This window comes from Rhamphochromis sp. 'chilingali' (genome assembly GCF_963969265.1).
Source record: "Rhamphochromis sp. 'chilingali' genome assembly, chromosome: 1".
Classification (NCBI taxonomy): domain Eukaryota; kingdom Metazoa; phylum Chordata; class Actinopteri; order Cichliformes; family Cichlidae; genus Rhamphochromis; species Rhamphochromis sp. 'chilingali'.
Window position 1 is genome coordinate 46,513,263 of NC_137929.1, and position 24,688 is coordinate 46,537,950.

A 24,688-nucleotide genomic window follows, 5' to 3' on the forward strand; every position below is an offset into this window, starting at 1 on the left:
CAGGCCCCGGTACACAGCTGTAGTAACCCCCGCTGACTTCTTTTACTGAGGTTATATTTATCGGTGTTTTATTTCCTGATGTTCTTATGTGTCCTACGTGTTTCAGTCGCCAATTCTGAATTATAACTAACATTAAAAACATGTTTAAGGAGGCGAGAGAGCAAATAAATCTGTTTAACATCTGATCTTTGGGTTTTTGTTCAGTAATCAGCGTGACCTGTGTATAAACGCGTAAAAGAGATAACGTTGGTGTTTCCGTCATGTAGTAACTGCTGGCTTTAACTGCACAAAGGTTGTTCGACACTATGAAACACATACAGACTTCATGATGTTCGGCTAATATTTTTATTGTGAATATTAATCATGAGGGTAAACGGCCCTGTACACCACGCAGCGAGGTCAGCATATCCACGATATCCTCAGCTCCATGAGTTAACACAAAGTTTCCCAGCTGACTATCTAACTTCCAACTATTCCAGAGACGTGAAAATATACAGCATAAAGAAAAGTGTAAGAGACTCAGCAGCAGATTAGAATAACAGTTATACATTTAATAAATCACCAAATGAATCCAAGAAACGAGCAAACCTGTTCCGACAATTTGAGTTTGTATTCCCTCAGCTGCAGACTCGCTGCTGTTTAAATGTTTGAAAAGGAAGATTAGATATAAACAAACGTCAAACATAGACTCAGTCTGCCTTCACATTTGACATGAGGCCAGCACGTATAGTGGCTGTGTCCTGTTTTAAGATCATACATGTAAAATTGTTGTCTGACCTCCGTCGATCCAGCCGCTCAGTCCGTGGTTACCATGGTTACTGCATAAGCAGCTATAATGTTAACAGCTGGCACTGAGGAAACCTACCGGCAGCATGAGTGTTTATGTTTTTCATTGCAAAAGAACTGTCTGAATGGTTAACTGAAGTTAACTTGGATAAATTATAGTTAAGGAGTATCACAGATAACGCCTACGTGAGCTGTGTGACTGTTCACCACTACACTGAAATCAGCAGGCTATTACTGAAATACACGTGCTATATCATAAACTATGATATAAATAGGGAGGTCCTATTAACATGTTTAGTTTTAAAGGACACCTTCCTGCCTTTAGTCTCCTTCATGAGCAGTATTAGTTTTCTTCTAACATCCAGAAGTCTGCACGATGTGTTTCATAGTTTGTAACAAGCCTTTGACAGGTAAACATAACATGACCGAAAAAGCAAAAAAAAAAAAAAAGAGAGAGAGAGAGAGTGTTGACATAAGAAGAGAAAATGCTCTCAATTATGGAGACAGGCAAATGGTTCATTTATGTTTGATGCGTGTTTATTCCTCCCTAAATATCGTCGGTGAAGTTCGCCATGCACGTCAGATTTTCCTGCGCATTTTTATACGTCTGCCAACAGAGAGAGAGAAAAAATCACATTCTAACAGACAGCTGGTGCTTAGAATACAGTTGAAGAACCATTAAAAAACAGATGATATAATATTTCTGTCCAGGTTGCAGACTTCATGTTGAACATGCTGTTGCAAACCCTGCTCCTCTCGGTGGAAATGCGCCTTCTCTTTCCTCTTTGTATAAAAACATTTTAAAAGTCAGTTTAATCTCAAAATTCACTGTTAAATCCAAAACACACCAGATAAAGAAAAGCGAATAGTTCAGTCTAACACATGTGCCAGTGAACCATTAAACGTCTGTGAAACTATGCAGTTATGAAACGTAACTTTAACCTCAGCCAAACCGATTTGCTCAGTTGTAAATAAAACAGCGAAGTAAACGTGACCCGACAGACAGAACCTGAGTGAATGAAGTCCAGCGTTTAACCACTGAGAGCTAAAACTCAGCTGAGGTTTCAAAGCTGTGTGCTGGTGATTGGACATCAGCCGCTGATGATGCTGGTTCGCCTATAAAGTGCTCTGTAAGGAAACAAACTCCAGCAGCTCTGCGCTCGGGGAAAACACTATATTTACTTATCTTGTGCAGAAAAATGCGCTGACATTGCTTTATATCGAGCACCGGCTGCCCAGTTAAACTGTGACTATCACCAGGTAACGTAGGCGTGTTTCTTGAATTAGCAGCAGGTGTTAAACAGCTGACAGATGAGGAGGAGGATGCATGCAGGTAAACTGAGGGTCTGTTGAGCTGGTCGCAGGCTTCGTGAGAAAAATGTCAGCTCGTTCTTTATGTTACAGAAGCACAGAGACACAAGACCAGGCGGAAAGAGACGATCGTTCGGTGAAAATGAGAATCTGCGAATGCAACATGTGGAACACGGAGAGTGGAATATGTAAACAAACCGGTTAACGTAACCCCCTGGGTGCACTCTGCATGCTAACTGTTAGCAGAGCTAGTGAAATCTCTGAAAACATCTGAGCACTTTTGCAAACATGTTCTATGTTGACAACCTGACCAGACATACGGCGCGACATTCGCGGCTAAAACACTGTTAAAAGTGTAGCTGGTGACAGAAAAACGGGGTATTTTAAAACTACACCACCACCATTGCTGCCTGTGATTTGATCTGCATTCTGGGATACCTGGCTGCCCCAAGTCTACACAAGCAATCGATTATCTAGGATCGACCTGTTTTGACTTACTTTGCACGGCAACCAATCAAATGTTAGAGAAGCTGCATGGGCAGCGTTAACCCCGCCCCCTGAGTTTGATGGGTGAGGCTGACAGATAAAATTATTTCAAGATGAGAGCCAGGCGCCAGGACTGCCAAAATGAAATAAATAAATATATCATTAAATAATTAAATGTGTCAATAATTAATTAAAATGTGAAATACATAAATAATGAATTAAATGTGTCAATAATTAATTAATTACATGTGTCATAACTATTTATTTAATTAATTCCAATTTTAATTAATTATTGTCACATTTAATTAATCATTTAATGGTGTATTTAATTAATTCATTATGGCAGTCCTGGCGTTCCATACACTGAAGGAACAATGGTTCCTTCATCATTATTATGCAAATTCTCATGACCATTGATCAACAACCACTGATCAAAGCCCACTGATCAATGGCCATGAGTACCATTCACAGAGAGTTGGGGAGTAGCTGCAATCACAGCATTGTAAGATGGCGAAAGATGTACCCTTAGGCCCCCTCCTCGATTCAGAGATGGTCTTTCCCTTTTCACGTAAATGGCCTCCTTGACTCCGCGCTCAAACCAGCGTTCCTCCCTGTCCAGGATGTGTACATCCTCGTCATTGAAAGAGTGTCCACTGGCCTATAGGTGTAAATAAACTGCAGATGACACCAGACAGAAGAGGTAGCTCTTCTGTGTGGTGTCATCCGCTTTGCCAGAGGTTGTATGGTTTCCCCGATTTATAAATCCTGGCACTCCTCCTGGCACTTGACAGCGTACACTATGTTACTCTGTTTGTGTCGGGGGACCTGATCCTTGGGGTGGACCAAGGATTAATTAGGTGTCATTGGGACGCTACAACACAGAGCGAACACCATCCCCACAGACAAAGCAGCCAGGAAAGCAGAAGAACATCACATTAAGAAGGCCCTGCGTAAATGTGGTTATCCTATCTGGACTTTTGTCAAAGCTCGGAAGCTCCAGCCAATCCAGGAGAGAAGGACAACCGCTGCCTAAGCGAAAACCTTTAGTTGATCTGGTGTGTGTCAGGAGTATCGGAACAGTTGAGACACATTTTTTTTTTTCTTGATACCGTGTTTCTGTGGCTTTTAAACCCCAAAACACACTGTGCCAAACATTGCTCCACCCAAAGGGGACTCTGGAACAATCTCCCAGTTGATGTCCTTACGTCTGAGTCTATTCAATTGTTTAAATCGCACCTAAAACCCACTTGTTCAATTTGGCGTTTGACGCAAATTAGTTTGACTTTCATCCGGTGCATTTACTCGTTATGCTCTGCCCCGAATTTTACCCACATTGCGGTACTATTGTGAAGCTGTTTGATGTTATGTTTTGATTTATGACTTAAAAAATACCTAAAAATGTAATGCAATGTACCTTACAGCACCTTGAGGCAGCTGTTGTGATTTGGCACTATATAAATAAAATTTAATTATACCTTTGGGATAGGGACGTGTTTTACAATTTTGGTTGGATAATTTTTCAAAATGTTTGATATAGTTACATAATTTATACATTTTCTAAAACTGTATGCTGTTTACTGCATACAGTTTATGAGTTGGATAATTGAATTTACAGAATAGCAATGTGTGTGACAATATCTTTTAACATCTTTTTGTAGGAGGTCATGTACAGAAATCTGATGAAATGGAGCAATATTGTAAGTAAGCTATCACTTAATTATATCTGTAGTCATCCAAAAAAAGTTTTTCTATTTCCTGCTCCTTAACAGCAGCTTTTCATTGTTTTTCAGCATGTTCCAGATTCAGAGCCTCTGGAGGAGCGGCTGATCTGTGTGGAGATCTCTGAGACATCTGTGGACCTCATCATGATGGTCATGCAAGTGGTGGTATTCAGTGGTTCTTTTGTCAGATTCTTGCCACTTGCTAACAGGGTACGACACACACCTACACCCCCCCCCCCCCCCCCCCCCCCTCCTCCCTGTGTTTTCAGTTGCATGACTGCATTAACGGTTTTACTTACAGTGGGATGCAAAAGTTTGGGCAACCTTGTTAATAGTCATTATTTTCCTGTATAAATCGTTGATTGTTACAATAAAAAATGTCAGTTAAATATATCATATAGAAGACACACACAGTGATATTTGAGAAGTGAAATGAAGTTTATTGTATTTACAGAAAGCGTGCAAAAATTGTTTAAACTAAATCAGGCAGGTGCATAAATTTGGGCACCACAAAATAAGAAATGAAATCAATATTTAGTAGATCCGCCTTTTGCAGAAATTACAGCCTCTAAACGCTTCCTGTAGGTTCCAATGTGTGGTTGAAGGTATTTTGGACCATTCCTCTTTACAAAACATCTCTAGTTCATTCAGGTTTGATGGCTTCTGAGCATGGACAGCTCTCTTTAACTCAAGACAGATTTTCAGTAATATTCAGGTCTGGGGACTGAGATGGCCGTTCCAGAACGTTGTACTTGTTCCTCTGCATGAATGCCTTTGTGGGTTTTGAGTAGTGTTTCTTGTTGAAAAATCCAGCCCTGGCGCAGCTTCAGCTTTGCCACGGATTCCTGGACATTGGTCTCCAGAATCTGCTGATACTGAGTGGAATCCATGTGTCCCTCAACTTTCACAAGATTCCCAGTCCCTGCACTGGCCACACAGCCCCACAGCATGATGGAGCCACCACCATATTTTACTGTAGGTAGCAGGTGTTTTTCTTGGAATGCTGTGTTCTTTTTCCTCCATGCATAACGCCCCTTGTTATGCCCTAATAACTAAATTTTACTTTCATCAGTCCACAGCACCTTATTCCAAATGTGCTTTAGCAAACCTCAAGCGGCTCTGTTTGTGCTGTGGGCAGAGAAAAGACTTCCTCTGCATCACTCTCGCATACAGCATCTCCTTGTGTAAAGTGTGCTGAATGGTTGAACGATGCACAGTGACTCCATCTGCTGCAAGATGATGTTGTAGGTCTTTGGTGCTGGTCTGTGGGTTGACTCTGACTGTTCTCACTGTTCGTCGCTTCTGTCTATCTGAGATTTTTCTTGGTCTGCCACTTCGAGCCTTAACTTGAACTGAGCCTGTGGTCGTCCATTTTCTCAATATGTTCCTAACAGTGGAAACAGACGGCTTAAATCTCTGAGACATTTTTGTATCCTTCCCTTAAACCATGATGGTGAACAATCTTTGTCTTCAGGTCATTTGAGAGTTGTTTTTAGACCCCCATGTTGCTACTCATCAGAGAAAATTAAAAGAGGGAAACTTACAATTGACCCCCTTAAATACTCTTTCTTATTATTGGATTCACCTGTGTATTTTGGTCAGGGGTCACTGAGCTTACCAAGCCAATTTGAGTTCCAATAATTAGTTCTAAAGGTTTTGGAATCAATAAAATGACAACAGTGCCCAAATTTATGCTCCTGCCTGATTTTGTTTAAACAATTATTGCACACTTTCTGTAAATCCAATAAACTTCATTTCACTTCCTAAATATCACTGTGTGTGTCTCCTATATGATATATTTAACTGACATTTTTTATTGTAACAACCAACGATTTATACAGGAAAATAATGACTATTAACAAGGTTGTCCAAACTTTTGCATCCCACTGTATTTCAGTCAGGATCGCTATAGCATAAATTTTGCATCTATGTTCCCATCTATGTATGCGTTTCATGTTCAGTCATATTGTAGTTCATACTGCACCTTTGCTTGGGTAAACTAAAGCATGAACGAGTTTAAAAAAATAAGAATTGTTAATGTCTATTATCACTTTTTAAGAAACGTTTTCCTTTTTGTCTTTGGGCTTTTCTTATGACTATTTCTATTCTCAGATTTACATTGAGATGGCAGAATCTAGTCTTGTAACAGAGGTGTTGGAGAAGATTGCTTCAAATGAACATTTATCTACGAATGTAATTTGGTATGACTTTCACTAAAATAGGGGAAGAGATGAATAAATTATTAGAATAAATTACGTATTTATTTGTTATGAAAATAGACCCTTAGACCGTCTCCTTTTTTATCCTCTATACAGGAAAAAAGTTCGTCGCATTGAAACGTGAGTATTTCTCTTTCTAATATGACAATTCCTGAATCTGGGTGCAGCTTCTCCTGTAGAAGTTAAAACAGTTCTAATACTAAACATTTTGGGTTTTCGGATTCTTGGTTTGACGAAAAAATAATAGGCTCATATTATTTTGCCAAAGTATGGTTTCCTGTTGGGTTTTTTTTTGGGGGGGGGGGGTGCGTTGTTTTTTGTTTTTTCTCTAATTTTTATAATGAACTGGCTCTAAAAGATGTGGAGAAACAAAACAGGCAGTTTATGTAAATGTGTCTTAAGCTAATAACTGCTGAACAAAAAATTGGAAATGATATTTGTTTCTTTCTCTGTTTTGTAACATGTTATGTGTAACCATTTTTGTGAAAACAAACTTGTTTTTTGTGGACAACTAACAAAGATTTTCTGCTTTTGATTTTAGTTTGAAGAGCCTAAAACAGCGTCTGCAAGACTCCAGTGAGATTAAAGTAAATCTTGAACTGGACACCACAGATGTTAAGTTCCCGACTGTGATAAGTGGAGCACAGTCTTCTCTTTCTGATAAAGGGGAGCAAACTCTTCAGCAAACAAGTACCTCTGGTTCTGCTCAACCAGCAGTATCAGTTAGTTCGAACATTTCTAAGTCTCTCACAGCAGGACAAAGTGCAACAAGTGACCAAGAAATGGAAGAAGCCAGTGATAAACCAGGAACTGAGATTATAACATCCACCGTTGCTCTTCAGGCGAGTCAGGATGTAGAGAAGGCAGAAGGGAGGGTAGGGGAAGAAGGGTCACCAGTAATTTCAGTCACCTCTGCTGATGGAAGAACTTTTTCAGCTGCTTCTACCCCTGCTCCTCAAGTCAGAAGTCTGACAAAGTCTAAGGAAATGATCAAAGAACTTCCTTATATTAATGCTGACGAGCCCATATTGATTCAGGGAACCAAGACACAGACTGTGGATAAAATGGTAATATCTGGCAAAAAGTGTATTTGCAAAGTGCCAAAAATGTTCTAACTATGACCTGCCATATTTTTGTGAAGTAAAGTAGTAAGCAATCTTTATCTTTTTAGAGCCCCAGCAAGAGAGAAACAACCTCTAGAAGTGACTTGGGTAAAGAGAAAATGGAAGAAAAGGTGAGTTCCTTACTTCTACCTTCAAATTTGGTCTGCATATATGCATAAACATACAGTGTATATAGAATCAAACCCACTAAACTATGATATGATTAGGGATGGGTACCGGTAATGGCACCGGTAGTAACCAGACCGAAAAGCAGCGCACATTGCGGTGCTTTTTTCTTTTCCTGAGATGTCATACACTTTGGATTCCAGCCAATCATTTTACCTTTGCGAGCGTAGTAGGTGGGCCCAGGTACGTACGTTCTTTTAGAGCAGAGCTAAAGATTAAAAATGCCCAAAGCGAAGCGGTCAAAGTCTGGCTGTACTTCACAGCAAAAGATGTAAACTCAGCAGCCTGCAACAAGTGCTTTAAGGTGATACTGTGCAACGGAGGTAACTCCTCAAATCTGATGAAACACATGGCGACGTATAGCATTTTGTTAAAAGCCGAGAAATGCGCCGTATTTGATAGCTTGCCGCGAGACCGTGCACATCTACTGCGGGTGTGGTGCCTGTTATCGGACCCGGGGTTAGCAACATCCCCCAAAAACCCGAAGATTAGAGTCCTGCCCTCTAGCCCTGCCAGTGTAGCAGAAATGATGACGGATGATGATGGCAGACACAGCAGTTCTTCCCTGCGTGAGTAGCTTAATGTAGTTCGTGTGTAATTTACGTTGAGTAGGCTAACCACGTTATTACATTAATGCATGTAAGGTGAACTAGCAAACATCATCATAGCTACATGCGGCTGTCTTCTTGTTTGATGGCAGATACTCCCTTCACCCTGGCCAAAAAGGCTAAAATGACCAAAGAAAAAGTGGAAAACTGCTAAATATGAGAGGTTTTTGGACAAAGTTTGTTTTTTCCATTGTTTAAGCACTGCTTCCAGCCAAGAGTGATGCCATAAATCCCCTATAGCTGCTGAAAAGGCTAACATTGTTATCTTTTTACAAAAAACAGCTGAACATGAGAGGTTTTTGGACCAATTTTGTGTTCTCCATTCTTTAAGCACCGGTTCGAGCACCGTTTAAGCACTGGCACCATTTCAAAAGTACCGGTTTGGTACTGGTATCGGATAAAACCTAAACCATACCCATCCCTAGATATGATAATATATCTTAGAGTTTATTAGTGACAGTCTTCTGTGGTCCCTTTTATTAGTTTTTTTTTTTTTTAAAATAGCTCAGTTATGTAATTGAAAATAACTCATCTCTTTAACTGGTTAAGCAGACCTGCGGAGTGGAAATAGAAAACCAAAGCCTGGTTGTGTCGACCACTACAAAACAGATCTCAACAAGGCCCTTGAACGACTCGACGAGCAGCTCATCTCCTAGTGTCAGCCAGACCTCTGTCTCTTCTTCTCTACAATCTATTGAAACTCCTCCCTTCCCTTGCCAAACAGCACAGCCAGAAAATCCAGAGTCTCCAGAGATAGCCTTACATTCTCCATCCGTTAGCTGTAAGCCTTCTTCATCAACAGCAGCAGCAGCAGATGTGACAGTAGAGACATATCAGCTTCATAGAGACGAAGAAGCAAAACCCAAAGAAAGTGCAGTAGGGAAGTCGGGTAAAGTGTTAGCAGAGGGCATTACTACAGAGACAAATAGAACAGAAACATCATTAGCTATACATTCAGCTGCACATAGTCAGGGGTTAGAGTTGACAAGCCAAAAACCGAATCTAGAAATTGATTTTAACAATGGCATACTCAAAGAGTCGAAGGAGAGGACGGAAGAAGAATGCAGAAATTATTATTCTGGCAAGTATCCTGAGGAGGAGGACTTTGAAGATTACCAAATCCTGGACTCGATTGAGGATCAATTGGATGAACAGATGAATGAAGACGGAAGCCAAGATGGCACTGAAACCAATTTATCTGGGTGTGTACAAGAGCAAGGAAACTCTTACCAGGTGATGGATAGTGTTACCGAGGACCAAGCATCTGTAGTTAAAGAGGACTCTCAAGAAGATGCCACTGATAAGGATGTGTTAGATTCAAGAACGAACCAAAGTCCAAGGATCAAGGGAGCTCGAACAACCATACAAACACAAGGAGAAATGCAGAGGTCTTTTAAAGCCCTCAAAAATTTGGGCCAAATCCTAAATGTTGAAGAACAAGTCAACAAAGACATGTCATGCGATGCAGATTGTGCTAAACAAGAAACCTTTGAGATATTGGATTCAATTGATGATGACACTGATGACCATGTTTCTTCAGAAACACATATTTTTGATGAGCTAAATTTCAGTTTAGAGGACTTTGTCACTGTTGATGAAATTGGTGACAACACGGGAGAAGCAGCCTTCAGCCACCAAAGCCGCTCTTCTCATAAGCAGAACTCTGAAAGGAAAATAGAAAGGCAGAGCTCTCACATTGCCTCCTCTTCTTCCTCACCCGTGCCAACTCACATCACAGTGAAAGGAAATTTGTCTTCTAATGTCTTTAAGACCTCTACCTCCTCATCTTCTCAGTCTTTTGAAACTTGTAGGAAAACACACCCAAGCAAGTTAAAGTCCCCAGCCAGAGCACTGCATACTTCATCCTCAGATTGCAGGGCGCATTCATTAAAGATGGCATCAGCAGCAGAAGCTGAGACATCGGTTGACACATATAAGCTGCACAAAGAAACAAGTTCTGTTGAGTCAGAGTCAAGGCAGTCACCTGGACCTGAGAAAGGCCATAGACTGCATAAGTTGGACAGTCAAGTCATGGAGAGCGATACAGATGCAGTCAAAACCTGTTCAAAGGAATGGAGTGAAATTGGATTGGATGCTTCTGTCCAACTATTACATGGGGTTTCTAAACACCAAGTAGCTACCAATCAAGAGGATGATCGTCTGGTTGAAAATGAAGACTCAGCAGAGAAAAGAGAGGTTGAGGAAAACAAGATTCAGATAATGGAAAATTCTGATAAATCTACAGTTCTAGATGCAGCTGATAAAATTGAAATGTCAATTACAAGTAGCAACCAAAACCCGAGAGGCCAAACAGAAGATAGAAGAAGAAAAGAAAAGGAAGAAATGTTTTCAGAAGAATCCTGCAAAGCGTCCAAAGATGCTGACAACAGAGACATGAAAGACAATTCATCAGATAGTACTGATCATGAAACCTTTGAGATATTAGATTCAACTGATGATCATACTGATGACCATGCTTCATCAAACACCAATCTTTTTGATGAGCCAAATTTCAACTTGGAGGACTTTGTCACTGTTGATGAAATTGTTGATGAAATTGTTGATGATGTGGAAGATATGGCCTTAGACCACCCAAGCACGACTTCATCTAAACAGAACTCTAGAATGAAAAGTGAAAGGCAAGGTTCAAATGTTTCATCTCCTGTAAAGCAGACTTCTACAAGATCCCTGAAAGACTCCAAGAGCTCAGCAACTTATTCTTCTTTCTCACATTCCTTATCCAAGTCAATGAAAGCCACTGCGAGGAGCAGTTTATGTATGGCTATGGAAACTCCTGCCTCCTCTGTGGAAAAAGCAGCATCAAGTAACCCAAAATCTCCAGCATTGCAAGTTTTGTATTCAGGTTTTAGGACCTGTGCATCAAAAGCAGCTCTAAGTGGAGTTGAGACTTGTCAGCCAAATGAAGAACAAGCAAAACCAACAGAGAGTTTAGTGGTAACATCTGACCACAAACTTTCAGCCAATGGCATTGCTTTGAAAATTGTTGAGTCAAAGTCAAGCCAGTCATCTGCTCTTGAGCAAGGCCAGAAATTCTTTGGAGGTGGCTATAAGGTCTTGGACAGTATTGAAGATGAAAGTCCTGAGGAGTTTGGTGAAATGGAAATAGATGTGCCTTTCAAAGCACTAGACGGTGTAACTGAAGACCGAACAGCAACAGTCCAAGAGGCCACTCAAACAGTTAAAGATGAAGGTTCCACATTGATGCAGCTGTCCGAGGAGCATGTGATTCAAGTAGATAATTCTGATAAATCTGTTGCTGAAGATTTGGCTGAGAGAAACGAAGTGCTGGACAAAAGTAAGAATCAAGCTTCAAGGAGCAGGGGCGATGGAAGGTGGGGGAAAGAAAAAGAACAACAGATGCTTTCAGGAGAAACCTGCAAAGACTCTGGCCAAATGACAAATGTTAAACATCAAAGCATCAAAGAAGCTTCACCAGATGGTACTGAAGAAGAAGGCTTTGAGGCACTGGACTCGGCTAATGATCGCATCGATGACCAAGTCTTTTCAGATACCACCCTTTTTGATGAGCAAAATTTTAACTTGGAGAATTTTGTCACTGTTGATGAGATTTTCGATGACTCGGGGGAGGACCAAAGCACAGATGTGTTATCCTCTGCCGAACAAACCTCATTAAAATCCTTGAAAGGCTTCAAGATTTCTTTGTCACCTTCCTCATCTAAGACAAGGAAATCCACTTTGAAAAGCAGGTTGTCTTCTAATGTCAAAACGATCTCAAACCACAAAGTTTCAATAAAAGGCATTGCTGGGGAAACTATTGAGTCGGAGATAAGTCAGACACCTGGACCTGAGCAAGGCCAAGAATTACATGAAGGAGGCTTTCAGGTCTTGGACAGTGTTAATGATGATGACGCATGTTTAAAAGAGTGCAGTGAAATTGAATTGGATGCTTCTCGCAAAGTGCTAGACAATGATATCAGACACCAAATAACTACAGTTCAAGAGTCCAATCCTTTGGCCAAAAATGAAAGTTTTACAGTAAAGCAGCTGTCTGAAGATTTGATTCTGGTAGTGGACATTTGTGACAAAAATGAAGCAGAGAGCAGGGGAGATGGAATCAAGGGGAAAGATGAAATAACGCTTTTGAAGGAATCATCCAAAGCCTCCAAAGATGCTGGCTTAATTGCAGAAGGTAAAAAACAGCCTCTTGAAGAGGGAGACAACACTGTAAAAGAGGGCACTGAACAACAAACCTTTGAGATACTGGATTCAACTGATAGTTATAATGATTATTCTATTTCTTCAGACGCTCAGCTTTTTGATGAGCAGAATTTTGAGAGTTTTGTCACTGTTGATGAAATTGTTGAGGATGTGGATGACAACCAAGGCACCTTCTCATCTGAGCAGATCTCCAGAAAGAAAAGAAAAAGACAAAACTCAGATGTTTCATCTTCTGCCAAGAAGATCTCAACAAGATCCTTGAAACAGTCTAAGAACTCAGCTGCTTTATCTTCTGAATCCAAGCCCACTGAAGCTTCAGAGAAAAGCACCCTGTCTTTAGGCTTGACCACTGACTCACCAAAAAAACAAAAAGGCTCATCTGAACCAACCAAATTCAATACCACATCTATGCAATCTGCTCAGGCCACTAAGACCCCTTTATTCTCTTCTTCGCTGCCTGTCGAAATTCATGCATCGCCTTTTCGCAGAGCACAGCCACACAAGACAGAATCCTCAGCCAGAAGACCACACACTGTATCCTCAGGCCACAAGACCCATTTGTCAGAGATGGCATCAACATCAGATATTGAGGCATCTGTAAAGATTCAATATTCTAATGAATCAGAGAAAAAAAACACAGAGTGTGCAACAGCAAAGTCTGACCACAACGTGTCAGGAGAGGGCATTGCGGCAGGGGATTATGTCGGAAAATGTATTGAGGAGGAGGAGGAAGATGGTGAAACTTACCAAGTCATTGATTCAGTTGATGATCAAACAGAAGAACAGCTGGATGACGATGGAAATCAAGATGGCTGTGCTAAAACCAAGTATTCAGGACCTAAACAAAGCCACACATTGCATGGGGAAGGTTATCAGATTTTAGACGATATAAAATCCACAATCCGAAATGAAATAAAACAGTACATTGAATGTCAAGACATCCAAAAAACTTCAACAGATGCTACTGAAGCATTTGAGATACTGGATTCAGTTGATGATCTGACTGAAATAGAAGATGATAACCAAAAATTTGAAACCCTCGGCACCCAAGTATCTAAAGAAGCCACAGAAGAAGAGGAAGAAGCTTACCAGGTAATTGATTCTGTGGAAGATGAGCCAGCAACCACAGAGACCAAATTGGAGGCAGACAACAAGGAAAAAAGAACAGATAAATCCAATGAACCTAAAAGAGATGATAGACCAACAAGGAGGAGTGGATCAAGGTCCAGAACATCTAAAAGTGAAGAGGAGGGGAAATTACCAATAAAAGAGGACAAGATGGAGAAAAAATATGAGACAAAGAAAAGCAATACAGAAAAAGACAGAAATATTCTCAAGGACACTGAAAAGATCATTCATGGGAAAGTAAACTTTGATAAAGATGAACCAATTCAAGATGCTTTTACTGCAGAAAGGTCTGATAGTAGAAGGTCTGCTAGAGGATACAAAAAGGACAAACTGACATACACAGAACAATCTAAAAAGCCAGAAGCGGTAGAGACTGACAACAGCAATTCAGCCATTACAGAACAATCTACCAGTGGGAGAAAGGAAAGAACGGCTAAAGAAGTCCCAACAAAAGACAAGACTACAGCAAGAAGGAGAACCACATGGGCTGTACATTCCCAGAAACAGGATCCTGAGAAAAATACAGAAAATGAGGAGACAACGCCACCGACCGAGAAGACACCAACAACAAAGAGTGATGCCTTGATAAAAGACTTAAGGGAAGACTCTACCTATGAAATACACCCTGTGGAAGATGATGATAGGAATAATCGACCTGCAACTTCAGAAAACACAACGTTGGAAAGACCAAGGAAATATATTGAGAAAACTTTTTTGGATGACACATCTGAGCTAGTGACTCTGGATGAGGTGGGGGCAGATGAGGGTGGAGACAAAGGTTTTTTGGAGGGAGAAGAGTGGAATAGGGAGATTACGGAGGATGAGCTGCAGGAGTTTGTCACATTGGATGAGATTGGTGAAGAAGAGGAGGAGGGACATGAGGTCTGCCAACTCAACCCAGATAGCCAGTCAGTGAAGTCCTTAAACCAAGAGGTAATGTTAGCATTTAAACTGTTGCAAACATTTTTCTTTCTTCGAGAAATCTTTGTTCTGATAACATAAATCTTGATGCCAAACATTTTGGTTTTCTCTTTTTAGACTTTGTCAAATGTGAATGAAGCAGTGCATGATGAGAATGAGAAGGGTGTCAAAAAGGAGGCTCAGAAAATCTCAAGATCTAATAAACGCAAACGTGATGACAATGCAGGTTTGTGTTAGTCTTCTTACTGCTTCCATAAAAAATGTCATAAATTAGCAGCAGGCAACAGGTTTCTAATTAGAGTCAGTTGATTAATTAATCATCAGCAGGCGTGACCTCCTTTACTAAAGTTTAGTTTGCTGCTCTGGTGCATGGTCAAGTTACATCTGAAGAAGCCATACAAACCTGTGGAATAATGTCCTTTAAACACCTTTGGGTTTCTTTTATAAACCTTGGGCACATTGCATTCCCAGAGTCAACCATGAACTCCTCTGTATGTCTGACAAAGAAAAGAATCAAGGTGTTGAAATTGCCCAGTCCTGTCGAGACCTCAACCTGATTGGAATGCTGGTTTGGGACCTTAAGAATGCTGTGCGTAAATGTGTATCCCCAACCTCAATAAACTGAAGCAACAGAGGTGTGGGCCAAATTTTTCCCACAACGATGTGAGAGACTGATGAAGTCACAAAGAAAATGATTCCTTCAGTTTAGCTAAAGCTGGTTATAGAAGCGATTGAAACATGGACTGTACATAGGGTGATCGTGGCAGTTGGCAGTTTGATTGTGTAAGGTTGCCGGGTTCGAGCCCCGGCTCCGACAGACTTCACCTGTTGCCTACTGGTGGTTGTCAGAGGGCCCGGTGGTGCCAGTGTTCTGCAGACTTGCCTCTGTCAGTGCACCCCAGGGCAGCTGTGGCTACAATGTAGCTGGCCATCACCAGTGTGTGTGAATGAGTGGATGACTGAATGTAGTGTAATGCGCTTTGGGGTCCTTGGGGACTAAGTGCTATACAAATACAGGCCATTTACCATAGTTTTTCAAAGGACAGCACAAAGTCTCGTGTAAACTTCGTTTCACATGACTGTTTGTACATGGTAGGTATGATAAGCAGGCATAAACAGTGGTGCCTTCATTGATAGAAGGAGCAGCACATCTTAAAGCAGATAAGACATAAACCAGGTGAAATGGATTGTGTTAACAGCTAAAGGTTTCCAGTATAATGGAACTCTAACCATAAAAGCTAAATTACTAATTATTTTAAGGTGCAAATAAACTGACATCTGCTTACAGCCTAACAGAAATTTAAAATTAAAGGTAAGACACACTATTAAAGACAAATCTATCACCCGTTACATGCTTTGTTAGCCAAGACAGTTTGATTTTGGTGTGTTTTGATTGGCAGATTATTATCACTATAGATTTTTTTTTTTTAAATGGAAAGCATTGTGTACTAGTCTGTTGTGTGAATCTTGTAAAGTTTACTCCTAAATTTACTAAGAAAGAAAATGGCAAACTGTTTTGCATTAATGTGAGTCTTTGTTTTTGTATCTCATATTAGAGGAGAATGTGAACTTGAAAAGAGATGAAGACAAGGACAAGAAAGCCATTAGAACCAGGACAAGTGGCCAAGCCAGGAAGAGGACTAGACAGATCCCTGGTAACACAAGCACAGCTTTCTGGTTTACATAATTGTGCAGAAATATTGAGCCACTTCTCATTTCTTCATACTTTGTTACTTTGTTAAATAATCTTGAGGAAATGTTCCCTAGTCTTTCAAAGTTTTTCTTTTGACTTCAGCTGCTTTTATTCACTGATTTTCAGTCCAGTCTTTATACCTGAGCATTTTCAGAGGAATGTTTTTGTTGTTGTTTGTTTGTTAAGCCACTTAACACTGACTTATGAATCATTCAAGGACAAAAAAAAGGAACCTTAGTCATGTGATGAGCCAGTTGTAATCTAATGCCATGTAGTGCTGTCAATCAACAAATTGGAAACAGCTTCACGACAGCATGACAATGGTTACAGACACACGGCAGTAAAATCATACCTGGGTAGAAAAACACATGGTGGAACACTATCAGTCACGGATTGGCTTCACCAGAACTCAAGCTTTAATGGAATGTGGGATCATCTAAAGCGTGGGTGTCAAACTCCTTTTTCATCATGGGGCACATACAGCTCACTTTGATGTTAAGTGGGCTGGACCCATGAAACTACATGATAGATGTGTAATTCACAGAAAATGTACCGTGGATAACATTTCTATTGTAGTCTTTGGAAAAACTGGACCTTGTATTAATAATAATAATACTGCATTTTATTTGAGGGCGCCTTACAAAAGAACAAAATTAAAAGGAGCAATAGTCATAAAATACATAAAATAAGTTAAAATTGCAAAACAGAACTTGACAAGAGATAAAATCACTACTAAAGCGAATAAGCCAGTTTGAACAGATGTGTTTTGAGCTGTGACTTAAATACGGGAGGAGAGTCTATATTTCTTATGGCTTGATGAAGAGAGTTCCAGAGCCGTGGAGCAGAGCGACTGAAAGCTCTGTTTATATTTATATGTAATTTATATTATATTTTCGCAATATATGATCAGGAGGGAGCATGTAAATAATGAATAAAAGAGGCTCTAATACTAAACCCTGGGGCACACCAGCAGAAACAGGATAGAGACTTGAAGAGTGGGATTTAAATTGGATATAACTGAGTGCGGTCTGAAAGATATGAGGCAAACCAAGCAAATGGGTATGACGAATGACAATGGATGCTAACCGGTTCAGGGGGATATTGTGAGAAATGGTATCATACTAAGATCAAGAAGAATGAGGATGGATAGTAGACCAGAATCAGCTGCCATCAGAAGGTCATTGGTTGACCTTAACAAAGCAGTTTCTGTGCTATGATTGGGGTGGAAACCAGATTGAAATTGTTCATAGAGATTATGGTCATTGAAATGTAAGTGAAGCTGGGAGGCGACAACTTTTTCAAGAATTTTTGAAATAAAGGGGAGATTTGATATAGGGCGAAGACTATCAAAGTTTTTGGGGTCTGCACCAGGCTTTTTGAGAGTTGGAATAACAGAAGCCTTTTTCTGACATGAAGGGACCATTCCAATTTTAAGGGAGGAACGGATAATACTGGTTATGAGAGGAGCTAACGAGGGAAGACAGGCTTTAAAAAAAAAAATCTAAATTATCCACCTGTCAACTTGACCCTCTTCCCACTGTGTTAGTTAAATATGATTAGATACGTCAGTTATAGAGGGAAGAGTAAAACCTGAAAATAACTGACAGGAACACAGTGGGGGAAACAGGAAGTCTACTTCAGAGTCAGAAGCTCCTACAGAGTGACGGTGGATATCTTAGCTTTTACAAGACTTTTCTGTCATTTAATTATTTATCTCTTAGTTAATTACTTTTGTGTAGTATGAATGACTGTGAGGGAGTCTTTATCAGCAGGAGACTCTGTGAAACCTATTTAAATACAGTTAAAAGCAATGTTCCCTCTAAGCTGCGCACGTGTCTCTGCGCAGAGAAAATCTGCGTTGCGCACACACAAAAAAAATTTTAACCTGAATTGAAATTAAATGAAATATGTGCCGACACCGGTGTTTTAGCTAGCAAAGCGGCGTGGCTGATGTGGAGTGAAGCCACGTTAATGACAACGTGTACAAACATTGGAGATGTGAGCAGGAGAGACGGAACAATTGACGGAAAAAGTGTGGACAGTTTTTAAATTGTGTTGATAGGCCACGTAAAACCAGAGTTATGATAAAAAAAAATCTGCAATGTTTGGTTTTCTTCCTGAATACTACCGTTGTTTAGATTTACTGCGGGAAGAAACGGTAAAAACTGCGTTTTATAAGGAAAACGCTCGAAAGCCTGTGAGCTAAAACAAAACCAAAACACCCCACCCTTTCCCATTGGTCGAAAAATGTACCATGTCGACCAATCAAAACATGGCATTTAGTTGTTAACAAACGGGAGGAAGTTTTAGGAGTGACGGCGGTGTTTTGAGATGTGAGAGATTTGCAGCGTTTAGCGCAAATATTGTGTAGTTAGTGTGTAGTGTAGTCAAAAGTTTTGTTGTGTGTGTCAGAACAATGCGATGTTACAGGAGTGATACATCTCCTGTTGCCAGGCCTGCAGGTATCAGGCTTGTTCTCCTTTATCTCATAGTGGACAGAAATTATTTTTTGGAGTGGCACAAATAATTTGTGTGGCATTAAATTAGATGCAGAACAGCTGATTGTTCTGTAAATTGTTTGAAAGGTTTGTTTAAAAAACCGCATTGGCTGCATTTTTAGGTAAACAGCTGCAAAAAACATTGTTGTTTGCAAAACTCAGTAACTTTTTTGAAGAAGTAACTGTATAATTAATTGCCCAACATTGGTCATTATATACTGTATTTTGCAGGGAGACAGTTACAGGACTCTCTCCCAGACCACAGACACATAATACAAGTCACAGTTTTATTTAAAAAAAAAAAAAAAAAGATTCTGGGCCTTCAGCCTTATGTTTGACACCCCTGATCTAAAGGCAGTCCAGATCTGAAGAAGAGCTTTGAATGTTCATCAAGAAGCCTGGAGAACTGTTCCTGAAGACTGCTGCCACTAAGAATGTGCACAAAACTGTACAATCTGGTCAGAGGACTAAATTGTAAATCTCAAGTATTTCTTTTTCTTTTCCTGCAGTGAGAAAATCTGTTAGAGGGAAAAAAGGGGTCGCAACACACGAGAGAGAAGATGCAGAAACAGAATCACTGTCTGCCGCTTCACTCGAGTCCTCGTCACTGGACAAAAACATATCTGTACTGTCAAGTGACGACAAACCAGACAGCCAAAAAACAGAGGAGAAACCAGAGAGCCAGCCCGATGTTGATGCTGCCTCTGCTGGGCAACAGCAACAGCCTGAGTGTCTTGATAATCAGACACAGGAAGGACCGAGCAGGAGTGACGTTAAAGGTACGAGAAGCTGTTTTACCTCAAAATGTGCTGATTTTAAACCAACAAAATGTTTCAATATGATTCACTAAAGTGGATGATGGTTGTTTTCCACTTAGAATTTGTTAGAATAGAGCAAAACTGCATCCAAGTCAGTGTCTATATTGTGGTTTTCCTAACACACTCTGTCAGAAGACAGCCACAATTTGTAATCTGGAACTTGTGAAGTTAAAGTTTGTCCATCAAAAGTCACTAATCATATTACATATACATATTACATATTACAACATATTCTTCTTCTCTTGGCTCTCAGTGAAGGCGGTCGCACTTTTTCTCCTCTCCTCCTCACCCTTATCTTCCCTGCTTAGCCTCTTGTGTCCTTGTCTTGTCTTGTGTGCATTACTTTTCCCTCGAACAGTCTCTCACTGTCATTCTCTAAAACCTAAAAGAGAATTATGGATTTGATCAACTGGTCTCTGAATGCTATTGACACCCTCTTCTCAACGAGAAGTCTGGGCTCGGGAGAGCCTGAGTGCCCTGGAGGGACTTTCCCTGCCGGATACACGATGGACGGGTGGCAGACCTGGAGGATCTTGTGCCTGGCGGGACTGTCTATCGAGGACGCTGAAGATATCTACCTATTCGGAACCATGATAACAGGGTTCTTGCTGATCGGAGCTGGCTTGGCCCTGACTTATCGGAGAAATAAGAGAGCGGAACCAGCTGTTCAAACCCCCCCCAAGGCTGACCGCTGGAATTGAAGCGATGGGTCGAGGCGCGACCTCTCACACCGAACGCAGTATGGTTAACACCTTGGAGACGCTTACAGCTGCCGTGAAGGCTCAAACTAACACCACTGAGCGTATGATGGGATACATCAGAGAAAGGCCTGCTCATATTGACACCCTTGAGCGAAAGTTGGATCACATTGCAGAACGGCTCACTGCAGTTGTGAGGTCTCAGAATCAAAAGAATGACAACACCACGGAACAGAAGTTTGATACCATCATGGGGAGGCTCGCGGCTCTCCAACGGGAGATCGAGAGACCAGTGTCAGAGTGCTAAATTCGGAGCTGCTCGCATAAAGGAGAAATCAACAATATTCAACATTTGGACACCACGGCGCCAGCTGCTCAGGCCCGAGGCTGGAGCCCACCAAAACAACTCCCTGATAACGACTGTGTTACGGCTATTCTTCCCATCCCATGCAAGGACACCTGGATTGGCTGGAGGACTGTTTACTTAGCCTGATAGGCCGAAGGACACTCTCAGCTGAACTATGGACACGCACACACATACACTTACACTGATAGGCACTCACTCATCCCCCTCCCTTTCCAACGCCTTCGATGCTTGTTTCCTGCGAGGGAACACGGCGGGTCTCTGTGCCGCGCTGGAATGGTAGCGCTGTGCAGGGCGGCTGCTGTGTTCGCTTCGGATTACTCCTCACCCCCCACCCACCCCTGTAGCTTGTCATGTCTTCATAATGTTGTGCTGTGGACATTTATGTGCTCTTTGTGCAGAGGAGTTTTTTTGTTTCCTGTTCTCATGCTGTCCTACCATGGAAGCACAGCATGAGTAGGGGTCTCTTTTTTTCCTCTTGTACTTTCCCCACTGTAGTGTACATTTCAATGTTTTTTTTTTTCTCTGATTCTACCAATCTCCGACCTGTATCCCCATGTAATGTTTATGCTATATGTGTAAGGTCGGGGGGGGTCCTATTTCACTGCAGGGCAACCTGCATGTGACGAATAAAACTTTGATTGATCGACAATTCAAGACATTCGAGCAGCTGTAACTAGAGAAGTAAAAATATAAACTTGTTATTGGAGTAGGTACAGTTTAATTTTCAGTTATCATTTATTAGTTGTTTTCCTTTTCTTTAGCTGTCCGTAAACGAAGGAGAGCACTTATTGAACCCAAAGCAAAGCGATCTTGTTCTCAGTCTCCTCGCATCACAGACAACTTGGATGCTGACGCGTCCCTTGGTGAGAACGAAACATAAAATAATGACGTCAATTTCAAGTCTTTCTTTTCTCTCTTAAGTTATTTTGTATGCTTCTGGTCTTCTTAGGTGATGAGCATGTTGTCCAAAAAATGGGGCTTTTCTGTAACCTCTGCTCCATTTTCTACCTGGATGAGCAAAATGCTAAGGACCTCCACTGCAGAAGCCAGAAACACCAGGAGAACCTGAAGGTACCCACAAACTCAATTCAATAAGGAAAGATCATCTGAAGGAACTGAATGTGATTTATTTAGATACTTAAAGTAGGCAGAGGGGCGGCTGATTGGCTCATAGAAGGTGGTCAAGGACGCGATTGGACAGAAGCCAGGATGTTAGCATTGAGTTACTGCGTGAGAGAGAGGAAGTGATGTAAAGGAAAGAGTGGGAGCCTGAACACTAAGGAAAGCAGGCAGATGAGTGATTAAAGGTCTTTCTTATTGAGGCTTTGTAATCGAGTGACTGCACAAAAACATACAAGTGGTCTCACCTTTTTCCCCTTTCTTTTATTTCCAGAAACATCAACAGAATCTTCGACGGAGGCCTTCGAGAATGTCGCTCAGAAATTCTCAAGGCTCTGTTAAGGATGAATATAACTAGATTTTTTTGTGTTCTTTCCCTTTTTTATGAGAGGTGCAAACAAAACCACGTGTCGTTGAGATTTGGTGGCGAGTGACTCAAGTTCGTGGACACGTTTAAAATGTAAACTTTCATGTGAGTAATTAGCACTCATGAACATATTCTTATAAGAAAAAAAACTAAGAGCTTTCTTTCCTCTGGTTGCAGAAGGGTTTTAGTTGTATAGAAGTTGGTAGGAAGTCTGCTTGTTTCAGGTAATTCTAAAAAAAACATGACGTTTGTTTACTAAATGTTGGTTATTTTTAAGAGGGAGATAGGATTACCCACATTTCACTCTTTAGCTAACCGGATGCACGTTTACAGTTGTGTGCTCCACTTGTTTAAGTCATGTGAAACAGAAAGGATGTCAGTTTTCAGCTTCATGTACTTTGCTGCTGTTAGAGAGAAGCATGTTGTGTAGATTTATGCAAAGCTAATATACTTTTTTCCTCTTTCAGTGAGAGAGAGTATAACTATATTTTTTTTTTTTATGATTGGTTTGCTGTATGTAAAAGCTGTTAACTATGTTATGGTAACCCTGTAAATCTTTATGCACATCAGTGATGTTTAAATGCAACATTTTCTCCCTGCAAGTCACTACAGAAATATCTGTACACATTTCCTGTGTAACCTTGGGGAAAATAAAACACTTCCTGTTTTTTCAGCTTTAGACATTTCTGTCATTTATTCGATTCTGCTCCTTATATTGTTAAATGTTGTTCACAAAGATATTGTATACATGAATGAATTCTTAAATACTGTAGTAGTTATTAAAATAGTATATAGGATTTGTGTAACCATAAATATTTATCTTAACTTTTAATTGTATTAATACTGTATTACATCTGAATTTAATATCATTAAACACACAATCAAATGCAACCATTTTATTTTCATTTCACGTCTTCTTTTTAGCTCTTGTTTCATCCCAATCAGTTACTAGAAAAAAATCTAGTCTCTGATGTAATCTCTTGAGTATACATCCACTTTTTTATTTACTCTTTTATAAAGACCAAATTTATGATTTCTGCCTCTTAGCTCAGTCTGGTGACCCTTGGATCACAGAGGTGACTGCGGCTCAGTAGATAAATTGAGTTGCCTACCTGTATGGTTGGTAGACCGGTTCCCCACTTACTCCAGTTTGGCAAGATACTGAAGCCTGAGGTGGAGAGTGTTAGATGAGGTGCTTGGGTATAGAAAAAAGGTGCTATGTATGCACCAGTCGACCCATTTACCATCTAACTTGCCCTGCGTCTAAAGCTCCTGCTGTACAAGGAGAAGCTCACATATTAATTGCTTTTACCACATGACTCTTGTATTTGACTGTTTTAGAACTGCACACATTACAGAAGATGCAATAAATAATCTGTGAAGGTTCTCAGTCATCCAGGTCATCGTAGTCAAAGGAGCTTGCAAAGAAAAGCGTCTGGACTTCTTTAAGTTGCTTGAAGACGTTTCACCTCTCATCCGAGAAGCTTCTTCAGTTCTAAGGTCAAATGGTGGAGAGTCCCAGATATAAACCTAGTGGGAGTAACCCCCCACAGAGGGACAAAAGGACCCCCTGATGATCCTCTAGTCGCCTGAGCCAAGGTATGAAACTGGGCGTGGGTCCAAATCAGCCAGAGTTTTGGGTGTGTTCATTGTGAAACCTGGCCCCACCTTATCATGCGAATTCCTGAGGTCAGATGGCCCAGGATGTGAGTGGGCGTTAAGGCGTCTGGGAAGGGATCTCAAAACTGGATTATAGATGGCAGACAGTTGGTGTTGTAAACCACCGCCTCTGTTCAAAGATGGTCGCTCACAGTGGACATAGATGGCTTCTTTCACTCCTCTTTCAAACCATCTGTCCTCTCTGTCCAAAATGTGAACATTGGCATCCTCGAAAGAGTGTCCTTTATCCTTAAGATGCAGATGGACTGCTGAGTCTTGTCCTGTGGAGGTGGCTCTTCTGTGTTGTGCCATGTGCTTGTGAAGTGGCTGTTTGGTCTCTCCAATGTAGAGGTCTGAGCATTCCTCGCTGCACTGTACAGCATACACCACATTGTTAAGTCTGTGTCTTGGAGTTTTGTCTTTCGGGTGAACCAGTTTCTGTCTGAGCGTGTTGCTGGGTCTGAAATACACTGGGATGTCATGCTTGGAGAAAACTCTCCTGAGTTTCTCTGATACACCGGCTACATAGGGGATGACAATGTTGTTGCGTCTGTCCTTCTTATCCTCCCTCGCTGGTGTCTGGTCTTCTTTTCTGTGCCTCTTTGCTGACTTTAAGAACGCCCATTTAGGATAGCCGCACGTTTTGAGTGCTTCGAGGATGCCAATGTTCACATTTTGGACAGAGAGGACAGATGGTTTGAAAGAGGAGTGAAAAAAGCCATCTATGTCCACTGTGAGCGACCATCTTTGAACAGAGGCGGGGGTTTACGACACCAACTCTCTGCCATCTATAATCCAGT

At 40.9% G+C, this 24,688-nt stretch overlaps 1 protein-coding gene across 6 annotated transcripts in view; it reads left to right on the forward strand.

The window, feature by feature from the left end:
- The window catches only part of LOC308385078 (uncharacterized protein), a 49,040-nt gene extending 26,132 nt beyond the window's left edge, over window positions 1-22,908 (forward strand). For 3 of the 6 annotated variants that reach the window (XM_080863820.1, XM_080863823.1, XM_080863821.1), the window contains exons 23-35: window positions 4,242-4,280; window positions 4,374-4,514; window positions 6,417-6,505; window positions 6,620-6,643; window positions 7,065-7,590; window positions 7,695-7,757; window positions 8,970-14,681; window positions 14,787-14,895; window positions 16,226-16,324; window positions 19,370-19,639; window positions 21,505-21,606; window positions 21,693-21,814; window positions 22,137-22,908. In XM_080863820.1, coding sequence (XP_080719946.1) covers window positions 4,242-4,280; window positions 4,374-4,514; window positions 6,417-6,505; window positions 6,620-6,643; window positions 7,065-7,590; window positions 7,695-7,757; window positions 8,970-14,681; window positions 14,787-14,895; window positions 16,226-16,324; window positions 19,370-19,639; window positions 21,505-21,606; window positions 21,693-21,814; window positions 22,137-22,220 — 7,380 coding nt within the window. In that variant the 3' untranslated portion in view covers window positions 22,221-22,908. Of the gene's footprint in view, window positions 1-4,241; window positions 4,281-4,373; window positions 4,515-6,416; window positions 6,506-6,619; window positions 6,644-7,064; window positions 7,591-7,694; window positions 7,758-8,969; window positions 14,682-14,786; window positions 14,896-16,225; window positions 16,325-19,369; window positions 19,640-21,504; window positions 21,607-21,692; window positions 21,815-22,136 lie in introns of those variants that run through there. The other 3 variants (XM_080863822.1, XM_080863824.1, XR_013969456.1) reach the window with 3 other exon arrangements.
- Window positions 22,909-24,688: the final 1,780 nt, after the last annotated feature.